At 42.7% G+C, this 14,605-nt stretch overlaps 1 protein-coding gene across 1 annotated transcript; it reads left to right on the top strand.

The window, feature by feature from the left end:
- Nucleotides 1-438: 438 nt before the first annotated feature.
- Nucleotides 439-8,385, top strand: LOC124144626 (toll-like receptor 2). The gene is made up of 2 exons (XM_046514118.2): nt 439-843; nt 4,250-8,385. The coding sequence occupies exons 1-2, from the start codon at nt 830-832 to the stop codon at nt 6,366-6,368; spliced, it is 2,133 nt and encodes a 710-aa protein (XP_046370074.2). The 5' UTR covers nt 439-829; the 3' UTR covers nt 6,369-8,385.
- The last annotated feature ends 6,220 nt before the right edge of the window (nt 8,386-14,605 follow it).

The following is a 14,605-nucleotide window of genomic DNA, read 5'->3' as shown; positions in this document are numbered from 1 at the left end:
TCACAACTTCCAGGTTCTACCATCACCCCCCCCCCCCCCCCCCCCCCGAAAAGTTAATATATATGGGGATTGGATTTCAGCGATTGCGAGCGTCAGCGCAAGAACCACAGAACCTCCGACAGTTGGCAGAAGCACTGCAGGCAGAGTGGGTGAATATGAGCAAGGCTACAATTTAGGATGAACAGATGACCTTTATCTTGAAACTCCACTGATCCATGTGTGCCATATGAAACCTAGGTCAATGACAATGATGTGCGTCAATTTTGAACGATCGATAACCATCTGTTGATTATTTATATGATAGGTCAAATATACATAAACATTTTTTGTAATTGCGTTTCTCTTTTTGCAGAGTATATTAGCAGCAGAATCTCTGCACGTACACACACTTTAGAGTGTCGACCTTACTATGACACCAGATGCGTCAGAATAGCGCAATGACAGCCGAGACAGCGATGCGTTCGTTAGACATCAACAGCTTTGAGGAAGATAGTGTCACGTGCATACACAAGCCACGCCCACTCATGAATATTGTAGACTTAAGACCATTGTAGGTTTAAGGGCACAACAGACGTACTTAGGTTTGGTTAGCTGTCGTACTGACATCGCTGTGTTGACCGTGCTGTCTCGGGATAGATATCACAAATTTCGAGTAAAGCAGTCCCTCATAGACACTGATCTCAACAACCACACCTGTCTCCAGTAAGTGAGAGCTACACAACGTGCACCTGTGCACCCACAGCTATTATAGTCTGGTGCTAAAGTGGAATTGAGTGTTGCCATCATTGGTATTGGAGAGACGCTGTGGAGACAGTCACTCGGAACAGAGATGATGTGGAAAATGTAAGTTTGTAGTTTTTAGTTGTTATCATGTTTGTACACTTCCGGAATGAATCTCTATTGTGATAAATTATTTCACTGTTGTGACGTTTAACGGTGAAGGGGCGGTCGGGTAGCCTAGTTGTGAAAGCGTTCGTTCGTCACGCCGATGACCCGGCTTCGATTCCCGACATGGGTACAACATGTGAAACCCATTTTTAGTGTCTCCCGCCGTGATATTGAAGAAATATTGCAAAAAGCGGCTTAAAACCATACTCACTCATTCACAGGATGTTCAACGCGTGTTCATGTAAACTGCATTAAATACTGGACTTATTGTATTGTATTAAGTCAAACGTAGTGACACCAAAAACTAGAGCTAAGATATTGAACACTATTAAACATCTTAACACTAGTTTTTGGTGTCACCACGTTTGACCTGTTACAATACAGTAAGTTCAGTATTCAATGCAGTTTCCATGAACACACATTCCACCATGTGTTGACAAGCTCAGCCACCAGAAAACAATCAATATCACCAGTTTTCGATGAATATGATTCAAAGAAAGCGAGAATACCCTTTTCATATCAAATAGAAATCTCTGCATAAAGCAGAGTCGATAATACGATTCCGACTATATCATGAGCATGTGTTTATGAATCACTATCAAATAGTGATGATGCCAGGTGTTCGCGAAAAGGTGAGCGAATCCTTCCCCACGGGTGTCACGCGTCACACACACTGCAAAGGCAAGTCGGTTTTCCATCTGAAAAAAACAACACGGGAACACATGGTATAAGGCAAAATAGGGAATTGCATCGGACATAATCTTTGTCACTGATGCGTCAAATTTGGAACATGCCTACCATTAAACTTTGCTGAGGCCTTGAATTTTGTAACCTTGATCAAACAATGTCTGAGCGAGAGTCAGAAACACTAGGACAAGGATAACAGGAAGCAGGCAAGTATGTATTTCCGAGGTCACGAATATCGCCCATGATATGATCTGTTGTGATTGGTGTGTGTGTGTGTGTGTGTGTGTGTGTGTGTGTTTTGAGACCACTGATTGGGGAGATACTTCAAAACAGACAAAGGAAATTCATTAAAGGACCACACAGAAGTTCATCTTGTGAAGCATGATATATCACAGTAACGTAAAATACAACTTGACAACCACTTGTCACTGATCACCAGTGTCTACTGTAGGCCCATGCCACTGAGACGGAAGAAACGAGGAGGTGAAACAAAATGATACAAAAGATTTGGGAGATAACCCTGATGTGTAGGCTCATGGACATCTGAAATAACGTAATTGTATTTGAAACGGATCGTGTCCTCAGTAAACTGAAATACACATGAAGTGTTCCTATACCTTCAGTACACGACAATCAGTCCCGAAGTCCACGGGGGGGGGGGGGGGGGGGGGGGGGGGGGGGGCAGTGGCCCAGTCGTCTAAGGCGCCGCGATTCGCTGTGCAGAGTTGCGTCCCTTGGGCACGCCAGAATCCTATGATTGTGGGTTCGAATCCCGGCTCGTGGGTTTCACCGAAGTGGTAAACGTCTGAGACCTGCATCACTTCGGGCTTTCCTCCCACATTAAGCTGACACGCCGTGATATAACTGGAATACTGTTAAAAGCGGCGTTAAAAACCCAACTCACTCACTCACTTAATGGGTCGGTTGGTCACGCTCGGTGACCAGGTTGTTTGCGTTTCATCCGGCGTGGATTGTTGCTCATAATATTAATCACTGGTTTTCTTGTCCAGAGTCAATTATTTACGAGCCGCAGTCATATGACTGGAATGTGAAATGAGGCGTTGAACAATACACAAACAAAAAACTATAATTGGCCACCAGTGCACAGTTCAAACCCCTGGTCAGTGCTTTTTACATACACGGTGTTTAGTACATGGACATACAATCACTATATTCCATGTGATATAACGAAAAATATTCCCCGTATGGGATGATGGATCGGGTGTTGTATCTTTCCAGTCCCCAGTGCCCAGCACCATTCATTTACTCGGGACACACAATCAGATAAGTAATACCTAGAAGCTCACTGAGTTGTTCTCCCATTAATACATAGAGGATATTTCATGTGTCGAGTGAAATATCACGTTTCTCTAATCGAGTGATCTTTTTCACGAGATTAGAGAATGAATGAATGAATATGGTTTTACGCCGCTTTTAGCAATATTCCAGCAATATCACGACGGGGGACACCAGAAATGGACTTCACACATTGTACCCATGTCGGGAATCGAACCCGGTTCTTCGGCGTGACGAGCGAACGCTTTAACCACTAGGCTACCCGACCGCTCCCACGAGATGAAACATTATGTATCACGAGACACATGGATTGTCTTTTTTATCATATAACTTTTGCGTAGTTGTCTACCGGCAAATTATTTCATTACAAATATAAAACCTTAAAACGTAAATTCTCCCTACCTCACACACAGGGACGGTTCATCGCCCCTTGTATTTGAGACTAAAAAGTAGTTTTCGTGTTTGTAAATTTAAAAAAACAAAAAACTAGGGTCACGAAAGCTCTGTATCATACATTATAGATATGATTGCAAATCAACTTTTACTAAAACATATTTTTGAAAATTACTAGGCCGCTGTTGGGAGAGAAAGAATACACGCTGGTCAAGGAACAAAAGTGGCGCTTTGTGAAACGAAACGTCTCAATTGACGGGTTAAATCATAAATGTACAGTTTATAACGAAACGTTTTCAAGAGAATAACAAACGGCACGAAGCTATATTTACACCATAAATGATCATCTGTCATTATTTTGCCTTGTCAATGTGAAACTAACGTAAAAAGGAAGTCAATAGGGCTCAGACACGAACGATAAAGGGAGACAATTTGAGGGGAGGTAACTCTTGTATGACAATAGTTCCGTCAATGTGTTATGGTTCACAGCAGTGAAATATCAGGTGCTATGTTCACTGCAATGACAATATCACTTTTTTCAACTTCGGAAAACTCCGTCTTTCACACTGAAGTATATAATGCATCGTGGGGCCACCCAGTCGTCTAAAGCCCCGGAATTCACTGGGCAGATTCGGTTCACTCAGGCGTGCCAGAAACCGTATGATCGTGAGTTCGAATCACGAGTATGTTTCTGGGTTCGTCAGAGCCACACCCGTGCTCGTGGGTTTCACCAAACTGTCTACTACCGGCATTACTTCGGGCTTTCCTACCACAGTAATCTAACACGCGATATAACAGAAATACTGTTCAAAACGGCGTTAATATTGGCCCACTCTTTCAAACACTCACTCACTCATCCAGTATATCAACAGTATGCTGCACCAGCCTCACAGATATATTCCCTGACAATGTCCATTTCTCAAACATCATCTCAAACGCAATTCATGAAACTTCTTACTCGACAATTTCTTTTTCTATGTTTCAGTGGCCATCTTGAAACGACAGCCTTCTGCCAACTTCTCCTCATCCTGCTGCTAGTGACGCTGACATCAGCAGCACATCACGGGAACTGTGGCGACAGCTGGTGTAGCTGTGACAATCACACCAAACAAGCAACATGCAAAGGTCACGGAACGAAACTGACATATATTCCAAGGCTACCAGAATTCACAACTGACGTGGATTTCTCAGGAAATTTTCTTCCAAACATGTCCTCAAAAACTTTCAAGAATATTAAATCACTTAAGTTGAAAAGGTTAACTCTGAAATCAAACAGGATAAGGAGCATGTCAGCTGACTCATTTATTCATCTCAGTACTTTAACAGAGTTGAATCTTGATTACAACAGTTTCTCAGGAATGTCTTTAGCTGGAACATTCCCGACTTTGAGCCATCTTCCTCTTGTAAAATTATCGCTTGTGCGACTAAAGTTGAATGATTCACGCATCTTTCATCAGTTACATAGTTATACAATCAAGTCCATAGACCTAGACAGAAACGACTTTAAAAGTTATAATCAGACCGATTTTAGTGGCCTCTTCAACATCCAGAATTTATCTTTGGCTTACAATTTCATCCGTGAAGTAAATCTGGCGTACACCCCATCGTTACTGGTGTTGAATCTGAAGGATAACCTTATTCCCACACTACCTAATTTTTGTTTGACAAATGGGTCCTTTTTCCCAGGCCTTGGAAAACTGAAGTTGGATCACAACTATATATACCAACCACTTGAGGGTCGTTACATTCAATGCTTAAAGAATTTGGTTGTCTTTTCTGCCAACAACAACCACCTTGAGGCAATAAAGCCAAATTCATTCTCTGAAATGCCAGCACTGACTTACATAATCCTGAGAAACCTCGGAGGAGGCAACCTTTATATAGACAAATATGCTTTCAATAACAGCAAAATAGAATACATTTCTTTAACATCAAGCGGTATACACTTCAAGAGACAAGTACACAAAGATGCATTCAAAGGATGCCCCAATCTTCAGTCAGTTGATGTTTCTTTTAATCATTTTTCAAACACATCCGACCAGGACCTAACTGCCTGGTTTGGACACTTAAAATCTTTAACAGGATTTGGCCTTGGAGGCTGTGGAATCAAATTGTTTCCAACGTTTGTGTCAGTTTACTTAGAAAACTTACAATATTTCAAACTGTATGGAAATTATATCTATAAGTTACCCGCAGGTGCGCTGACACCTTTAAAGAATCTTACCCATATTTGGCTGTCAGGTAACCGATTAGCCAAAATAGACGAGCGAGTGTTCACCTCTGAAGTCCAACAAAAGCTTCAAGTTGTTGATTTAATGCACAACCCATATGCATGTAACTGTGAACTCCACTGGTTCCTCAAGTGGACAAAGTCCGAACCTCACAAATTCAAAGACTATCCAGAGAAGTATGTGTGTTCCAGTCCGGGGGAAATGAGAGGAAGCATGCTCTCCAAAGTAGATCTGTCTGAACAGCCTTGCCTTCTCCCTTTCCCTGCTATCTTTGCCCTGCTTGGAGTCTGTGGGATTGTCTTCCTTGTCCTCATCTCAGGGTCTATTACGTATAGATATCGATGGCACATTCGTTTTTTCATGTACAGAAGAAGATACCAGAGAGGGGAATGTCAACGACTTGAAAACATAGAGAATACATACGATGCTTATGTAATATATAGTGTGGAGGACATCAGATGGATCAAGAACGAACTCATTCCCAAAGTAGAGGAAACACATGGTTCCAGATTGTACATTCGTGACAGAGACTCTTTGGCTGGTATCCCTATCGTCGATAACGTTGTTAACAATATGAATGTTAGTAAAAGCATCCTGATTCTTCTGTCGAATGCCATGGCCAGAGATGAGCAGTGTCAGTTCGAGCTGATGTTTGTCCAGAGACAGCTGGAAGGGGAGAGGAATCCTATCATCCTGGTCCTGCTGGAGGAGGTGCAGGTCGCCAACATGACTCAGTCTGTGTACGCCCTGGTCAGGATGCATCCCTTCATCCCCTGGGGGGACGAAGAGGATGCCAGAAGATTCTTTTGGGATCGCTTAGTTTTGTCACTTAATACTGAACGCGAAGTCAGGCCAGATGTTGTCGATGCATAATTTATTTACTTTGACACTTTGGATTAATTGCGGATTCTAAGAGTGTGTCTAAGTGTTCTAAGTAAGGTGAAAGTGGATACCAGAAGATTCTTTTGGGATCGCTTATTTTTATCACTGAACAATGGACGAGAAGACAGACTTGAGGCTGGAGATACTCAACACCTCTCATGAAATGTCACTTCATCTTTGAATTGCGAGAAGATGTAGATCTCAATTGCCATTACGTTGGTTTATCCTTGATTTCAGCAGTATTTCGGTTTCATGACGGCGTACCAGTATGGAATGCCATAGGTCATAACGGTCGTAGATGTTCATCACCTTGGTGAAATCCACGAACACGGATGCAGTGTTGACAAACCCTGGATCATTATTATAACGAATTTTGTATTGGAACCAGCGATCAGTGCAACTCTGCACACTGTCGCCTCTGGTCTCTGTGAAATCCATGCCCAGTATTGACATGCACGTGACAGAAGTAGGAAACCTATGAGCATTAACTAATATTTTTTTAATTTGAAGTTTACACGATATGAAGCTTTTCCATTGGACGAGGGGTCGGTCACATTACCGCGAAATTGTCGTTCATAAGTGTATGAACGACGCAATTTGACGTTCATACGTTTTTCACGAGACCGTGTTCTTGAAATGACGTAAACACTGACGGACTAGTTCCATTCCATAGCACGAATACATGCAGAAGCGTTCTTTCTGAACATTTAGACCCTTAAATCTTGAACTCAGCATTTCAATGTACATTGAGAAACGTCAGAGAGTTTGACTGCATGATCGCTTACGAAGAATTGTAAACCTATAGAAAGTGTGTTCTGTGTTGTGATTGGCTAATTTGGGTCACATGACCAAATGTTAAAGGGTGAAAATATGATTTGCATTCCCTGAAGCAAGCGACCGAAGGTGTTAAAGAGTGCGCATGGTTTTTTTCTAAATAAAACAATAGGTTTACAATATCGATAAATACTATGTGTGTGTCTATTTCCGGGATTTTATCGAGTATTTGCATCTTGGAAATTTTCTTTCGAGCCCCGCAAGCTAACGCTTTCGGGTCTCGAGATGAATTTCCAAGATGCAAATACTCGATAAAATTCCGGAAATAGACACACACATATTATTTATCTTCTAAATGCACATCCAAACTACTGAAGTATCGGCTCGATCCGTGTCTAGGCTGATAGTGAATCTACAGCAGTCTATGAATTCACCTTAGTGTCGCAAGCTCCGACGTTCATACAGTTTGGCCCTCACTCTATGAAGGTTCATACTCCAATGAACTCACACAAAGTGAAGGTCAATTCTTAACACAACTGGTAAGAGGATCACGTACCATAATATTTAGGATGTATGTATGCTCAACTATTCGCTGTACCAAGTATGAAACCACTGCAGGTTTTTTTTATGTGTACTTAATTCACTTAGACAAATGTTATTAAAGGCGGATTCTATGAGGTGTCAAGGTGACCTTTCGGATTGTTCAGTTATAGTGGTTTGAGAAGTCGAGAAACGTAAATGAAAGTGACAAAACTCTTTCCATATTCATAAGAACACTCTGCCCAAAGCAGAGTTGACTGTGCGATTCCGGAACCCGTCACAAACACATGCAAAGGCAAGTCAATACTTCACCTGATCGGACATTGTATTCTCTGATGCGTCAAATTTGGAAATGTCCCCTACATGTCGACCATAAATTTTTTGCAAGCTTTACTGAGGCAATAAGGCAACCACCTCCTTTAAAACCCCGTCTACCGGGTTGTCACGCTGACATATGTATTAAACGTTGGTGACTATCATTTCCTGTATGTATTTGCGTCCCTCAGCTTCCTGAATTAGCCTGTACAACAGCCCGAGGTGAAGACGAGGCACTATATCATTTCCCGGGAAACACGTTTGTGTGAGGTGAAATGGGGTTTAACGTCGCGTCCAAGATTATTGCACTTATATAGCGACGTGCATGCACGTGTGTGTGTGTATGTGTGGCTGCTTGTACTATATAGTCCGGACTGATGCCGATTTTTTAGTGCTAGCCCACTGAGATCCCATGCCACAGTTTAACAAGAGTACCCCACTCAGATACAGTTTACAGACTCAGTGCCGAACAGTCCTTGTTTTTCCCCTTAATGCCGAGCGCCAGACAGGGTAACAACAAGTACCATCTTTTAACGTCTTTTGGTATGAATCGAACCCCGGACTTTCCGCTCTCCGGGCGGACGAAACACGTTTGTTGTAAATATTGTACTATTGCAGTCTAATTTTATTATTTGAATAAGTGTCACATTTGTAGATAAGATTAAAAAGTTTCAACGTGTTGGTTGATAAATGTCACCCTTGTAATGAAAGGCCCACTGTCAAGCATGTATTGTTGAATTCGTGTGCTCTTCAAAGTCGCAGGGGGTTCTTATTATGACGGGGAAATCTGAAAGATCTGTTTACGCTGAGAAAGGGTATCTGATCTCAAATTACGAGGCCTGTATCATATGATATCGCCTTGAAATTAGTATTGTGTTTATTATATGTAGTTAATATATGTGTATAATGTAAATGTATCATACCTTGTCTATCTGGTTTGATGTATAGCGAAACTCTGTGATGCGATATGTACTTTGATGTTTTACCGTGTTTAATCTATGTGAAAATGACATTGCCGATGCGACGTTAGATATTAACTCTCTCACTGACTCAGTGATGTGTTTTCACTTGTGATTCCCCACTTGAAGATACAGTGTGCCGTGTGACAGAAATGACATGGAAGTACGCGGAAGGCGAAAATGAATTATTACATTGAAGTGTCATTTTCATATTAAGCATGAAAAGAAATCTCTCAGCAGGATTAGGGTGATTATTAATCCTCTGATCCTGACATGTTGATTTTATCCCAAAAAACAATTAAGATTTTTCCCGACCTGTGATATATAGGGTAGGTGAAATGGGTGTTTAACGTCCCGTTCAAGATAAATACACTTCTATAGCTACGTGTGTGTGTGTGCGTGCGCGTGCGTGTGTGTGTTTGTGTGCAAGTGTGCGTGCATGTTTATGTGTGTGTATGTGTGTGTGGTGTCTCTGTGTGGTGTGTGTGTATGTGTATCTTTATTGTATATAAAACACCTTCTTATCGTGAGGAACTTATTACTTAAGTTAGTTAAAATGCTATTCCGTGGTTTCGTATTAAAGTGTGTTTAAAAACACACTCAATGGCTAGCCTACTGAAGCTGGTTACGTAACGGGTGGTTTGATCCGGAGTCTGTTAAGCTATGTTGGCAGGCGACGTGGCAATATTAACATCGGTAGAAGATTTGTTATACCCTCTGTGTATTTAGATGTGTACTTGTACTGACTAGTTACTATCAGTGCTGCTAGCTTGTGTATATTTGCCTGTTGTACGTACTCACACTGTGGGAGTCATTCTGTCAAGTGCTTACTTAAATCTTATGTGCTTTAGCCAGGTTGTTGCTTAGTGCTAATAAATGTTCAAATTGTGTGTGTTTTCGGGTTCGCTTTGAAACGCCTTTGTTAATTACGAGTTGGCTTTTCTGTGGATTGTGTCGTTACTCCAGCGAAGGCGGCGCAAACGATAATTGAGCACCGTGACAAAAAAATGGGGACTCGTCCGGGATTTTATAGTAATTTTGTTTAAGACAAGGTTCCCGTTATTATTTCCCGTGTGTGTGTCTGCTCGTACTGGACTGGACTAATGCCGGTTTTATATTACTACCCACTGAGATACAATTCCGCGAGGCGACTAACGGGATCGGGTGTTCAGGCTCGCTGACTTGGTTGATGCATGTCATTGTATTCCAATTGCGTGGATCGATTCTCATGATATCAATCACGGGATACTCAGACACAGTATGCTGACCCCGAGCAACCGACCAGTCATGGGTTGATCCTCTTTATGCCGAGCGCCAGGGAGGGAAATCACAAACACAAGCATGAAGCTGCTACTAATGCGCATGCGTAGACATGTTAGAAATGCAGGGACGTATCGCCATGCACGTTGCAGCCTCATAATGCCCACCCACATGTTGCACGTGTTTTAGCGGACCTTTTGAGACAGAGTAACATTGCTGTACTGCAATGGCCGGCTGTTTCTCCAGAACTCTCCCCCATAGAAGATGTCTGGGATGATGTAGGGGACGCCTACGACAGGACCCTGAACCAGCCGGTAACGCTAGCTCAGTTGGGCCAATCTTGTTTGACATTTGAAACAAAATCCTCCAAGACGTTTTCAATCATCTCGTGTCTTCCATGCGCCGCTGCTGTCTCGCCTGTATCAACACAACCGAGTGTTGCTGTTGGGAGTCGGCACCCTCATGTAGGTCTGCATTTTAACAGAGTCATCATTGCTGATTTGGGCGAACACTTAAAGTGACTGAGTGAGTATGGTTTTATGCAGGTTTTCTCACTATTCCAGCACTATTGTGACAGGGGACACCAGACATGGGCTGTACACGTTGTTCCCATGTTGGTAATCCAAGCCGTGTCTGCGGTGTGGCGAGAGAGCGTATTAACCACTAGGATACCTCACCACCAACGATTAGCTTGGATAAATTGGCAAGTTTGATTGAAGTCATTGATTACCACAATGTTCATGATGTACATGGCATCTCAGTGTTTTGTAGTGCCGAATATATACTGAGTAGCCACGGTGTGGCTTCATGGGCGCACACCGACGGTATATTTGGTGCCAGATTTGAAGAACTGCCGAAGGTTGTTATTGCCATCAATAGAGATATCCGCTGTGATTATATCCCCAAAAGGTTAGGAGCAGTATGATGAGCCAGCCGCAAGTAGATAGGTTCACCACATTAGCTGTCAAGTCCACGTTCCTATATTTGAAGGGCGGTCGGGTAGCCTAGTGGTTAAAGCGTTCGCTCGTCATGCGAAGACCCGGGTTCGATTCCCAACATGGTACAATGCGTGAAGCCCATTTCTGGTTTCCCCGCCGTGATATTGCTGGAATATTGCTAAAAGCGGCGTAAAATCAAACTCACTCACTCACACTCCTATGTTTGAATAACTTGGATGAAATACTGTTTGTATAGGAAAACGAAACTAAATAATTGCTCTTGTTAATAATTAAGGAAGTTATGGAATCTCCGGAAAGGATGAACTATATTGTCTGGTCTGAAACGGTTATTTACAGGCCGACATCATACATCTGGAATATCGCCGAGTACGGCCTTACAATAAACTAGAATATGGCGTTGTGGTTTGCTAATGTGTAATAGAGTAGAAAATATGTATTGACTGTTTATAGAAATCTTCGAACTCCAACTATATTATAAGCATATGTTTGTGAATCACTACGAAATAGGGATTTCTGGTGAGCGTATCCTGTCCCATCCCGCAATTCAAAGTGGCATTAAATCAAACTTTATAAGCAGAAGAAGACGGGAGTGTTTTTAAGTGTCTTGAGACAAACATGAGAGTTCATTCAGTATTGAAGGCCCCGTGGCCAAGAGTACAATTTCTTTCATATAACATGACTACGATAGTGGGATGTGGATGTATTACGTAATTTCTAAATATAAAAGTATATATCTATAAATAAATCTAACCTTTAATGCAGATTAACACTTCTGCTTAACGGTAAACTGGCAAATGTCTCTTTAGATAAAGAGCAAAACCTCTTATAACATTAACATTTTGGGGGGACTTTAGGTAGGCAAATGTCTGTCTTGATGGACAATGATGAAAATAACGAGGAATTGAACTATCTTTACTTATCTCGTAATATAGGCAAACTAGTGCTAAATGATATTCATCATCTAATTCTAATAAATCACAATTATTACAGAACATTAATTCAGGTTGTATAAACTGTTTGCTAAAGCGCTGTTTTTGTACTTTTAAATCATGTGCTAAAAGAAGCGCATGTAAAATCCTCCACTTCCATAAATCCTCTCTCTATCCATATATATATATAAACGATAAACGTCTGTTTGAAGACACGCGTGACACCACGTTTGCATGGAGACACGAGTGACACCACGTTTGCATGGAGACACAAATGGCAGCACCCATGTTTGCATACACGAGTGCCAACACCTAGGCGTGGATTTCTGGTGTCCCCCGCCGTGATACTGCTGGAATATTGCTAAAAGCGGCGTAAAACCATACTCACTCACTCACTCACTCCTCCATATGGAGACAGAGGAGATCCTTCCCTCCGACCCGCCGCCCCCAGTAGCAGGGTTTGAACTCGCTCCCCTCGAATCCAGAGGGGAGGAGCCCTTCCGCTCGCCCGAGGGCACGAGGTATGGGAGAAAGAAAAGGAAGAGGAGAGACATTCCCTCTCCCCAGACTTCCCCCGGCCCATCACCAACGCTGACCAGGTCCCTCAACGACAGCCACACCCAGACCATCCCGGTCGAGGTAACTGGCCCATCCCTGAGCCACAGTCTCTCTCAGACTGACCCGCTCGATGAGGACCCCCGCAAGGACCTAGACCAGCAAGCAGCCAAGGCCTTGGCACTATTCAAGCTCGGCTTCTCGGCCTGCATTGCCAACGACTACGGCAGGGTCTATGTCAGCACGCGCACACCACCAACACCACTAGTCCTGGTGCAGTACCTAGGACAAGAGCGGTTTGATCATGAGATCAGCAGCTACCAGGATCTCTCCGACTACCTGGCCAACTGCGACCTCAAGACCACCCCGAGTTCACCGCCCACTGTGCCGCCAAACTGACCAAGTCACTCTTCCGAGGTCTCAGCCCTGAGGAAGCTGCCCTAGCCAACAGGTTACTCAACGGGCACCCCCATTAGACGGCAGCAGACCCAAACCGCCACACACACGCTCGCCAGCCAACGCCGTGCCTTCCCACGCTTGACCCCCTCCCCTCCAACCCATGCCCACATTTTTCCATAATATTGTATATTATTTTATCCCCCGATCCCACCCAGCAAAACCCCCATCCCCCTTAGCTTTAGTAGATTAGGCCAGTAAAATTATTATATTTTTGGGGGTTGCACTTCTCTATTTATTCATTACGCTTTTTCCCCCCAATAGTATATGTGCAACCCCGTGTGCGAGATACGCTAAATGTATTTTATTACATGCGGAAAGCGCACGTTAAATCTCCGAGTCTACCTACCTACCTACCTACCTACCTCCCTACCTACCACTCACACTGCATTCTATGGGATCAACATGGAAAACAGCACAGAGAATTGGGATGTGGACTTGGAACTCACGAAGACAGAAGCATTGCCATCGCCTCCATGGCAACGCAGCATGTGCAAAGGTTGTCTTCCAGTATACGCTCTTGCCACGAAGGCACGTGATGGGACGTTTCAATGCGTGTATTGTCACACCGTCCTGAAGGACACTTACATGAGGCGTTTAAGCCGACCAGTAAGTGTCCTGTCAGAAGATAGATGATGGTCGATCCGTGCCTTTGTAGCACAGCGACTATGTGGGTGAGGGGTTATCTCCCAAAACCCCTACATCCCATTTCCCCTACAACCCAATTCCCCTACAATTAGATAAAACAACACACGGCATTTACCTGTCTGGCATTATGAACTCACCTAAAGTAGAGATTAAGGTCTGGAGGGGATTAGGGGACTTAAAGGAAAGTTTTTAAAAAAAAGAATTAATGTAAGTGTAATGTAAGATGCCTGTATGATGAGAAGATTTTGAAAAATGAACATTTTGTTATAATGTATTATGAATTTTGAAAAATGAACATTTTATAATAATGTAGTATGAATTTTGAATAATATCGTAATCGTAATTAAATATTTATCTCAATCTAGACTCTATTCGTGTTTCTTGGGTTGTTCCATTGTATGAAATAGGTAACAGACTAGGGATAAGAAGTGCCATGGACCGTGAACTTTGTTATCTTAAGCTGTAGGGGAAATGGGATGTAGGGGTTTTGGGGGGTTACCAGGTGAGGAGGTAATCTTCAAGATCAAACGGCCCTTTTCAGAGCCATCCCACTCTCCCGAAAGAACGCTTTCATATTTACAACACTAAAACATGAAGAAAAGGCATATATGTGACAGTCTTAAAAAACAGCTAATGAAATTCTCACTTTCATAAAACAGTTCAAAACAAACAAAATCCAGGCGAAGATGATATAAGGAAGTAACTTTTAAAAGCAATATATTGTACATTGATAGGCCAGTTGGTTAAACTGTTTAATGTCTTAAGTAGTAGCCACCTCCCACAGAGTTTAGTCATGCACCATGACTGTGGAATATATTTATTGTATGAAAAAA

The sequence above is a fragment of the Haliotis rufescens genome, unplaced genomic scaffold, assembly GCF_023055435.1.
Source record: "Haliotis rufescens isolate VD_foot unplaced genomic scaffold, xgHalRufe1.0.p SCAF_3, whole genome shotgun sequence".
NCBI lineage: Eukaryota > Metazoa > Mollusca > Gastropoda > Lepetellida > Haliotidae > Haliotis > Haliotis rufescens.
The sequence above is the reverse complement of the archived record's forward strand: the minus strand, read 5'-3'. Positions and strand labels throughout refer to the sequence as shown.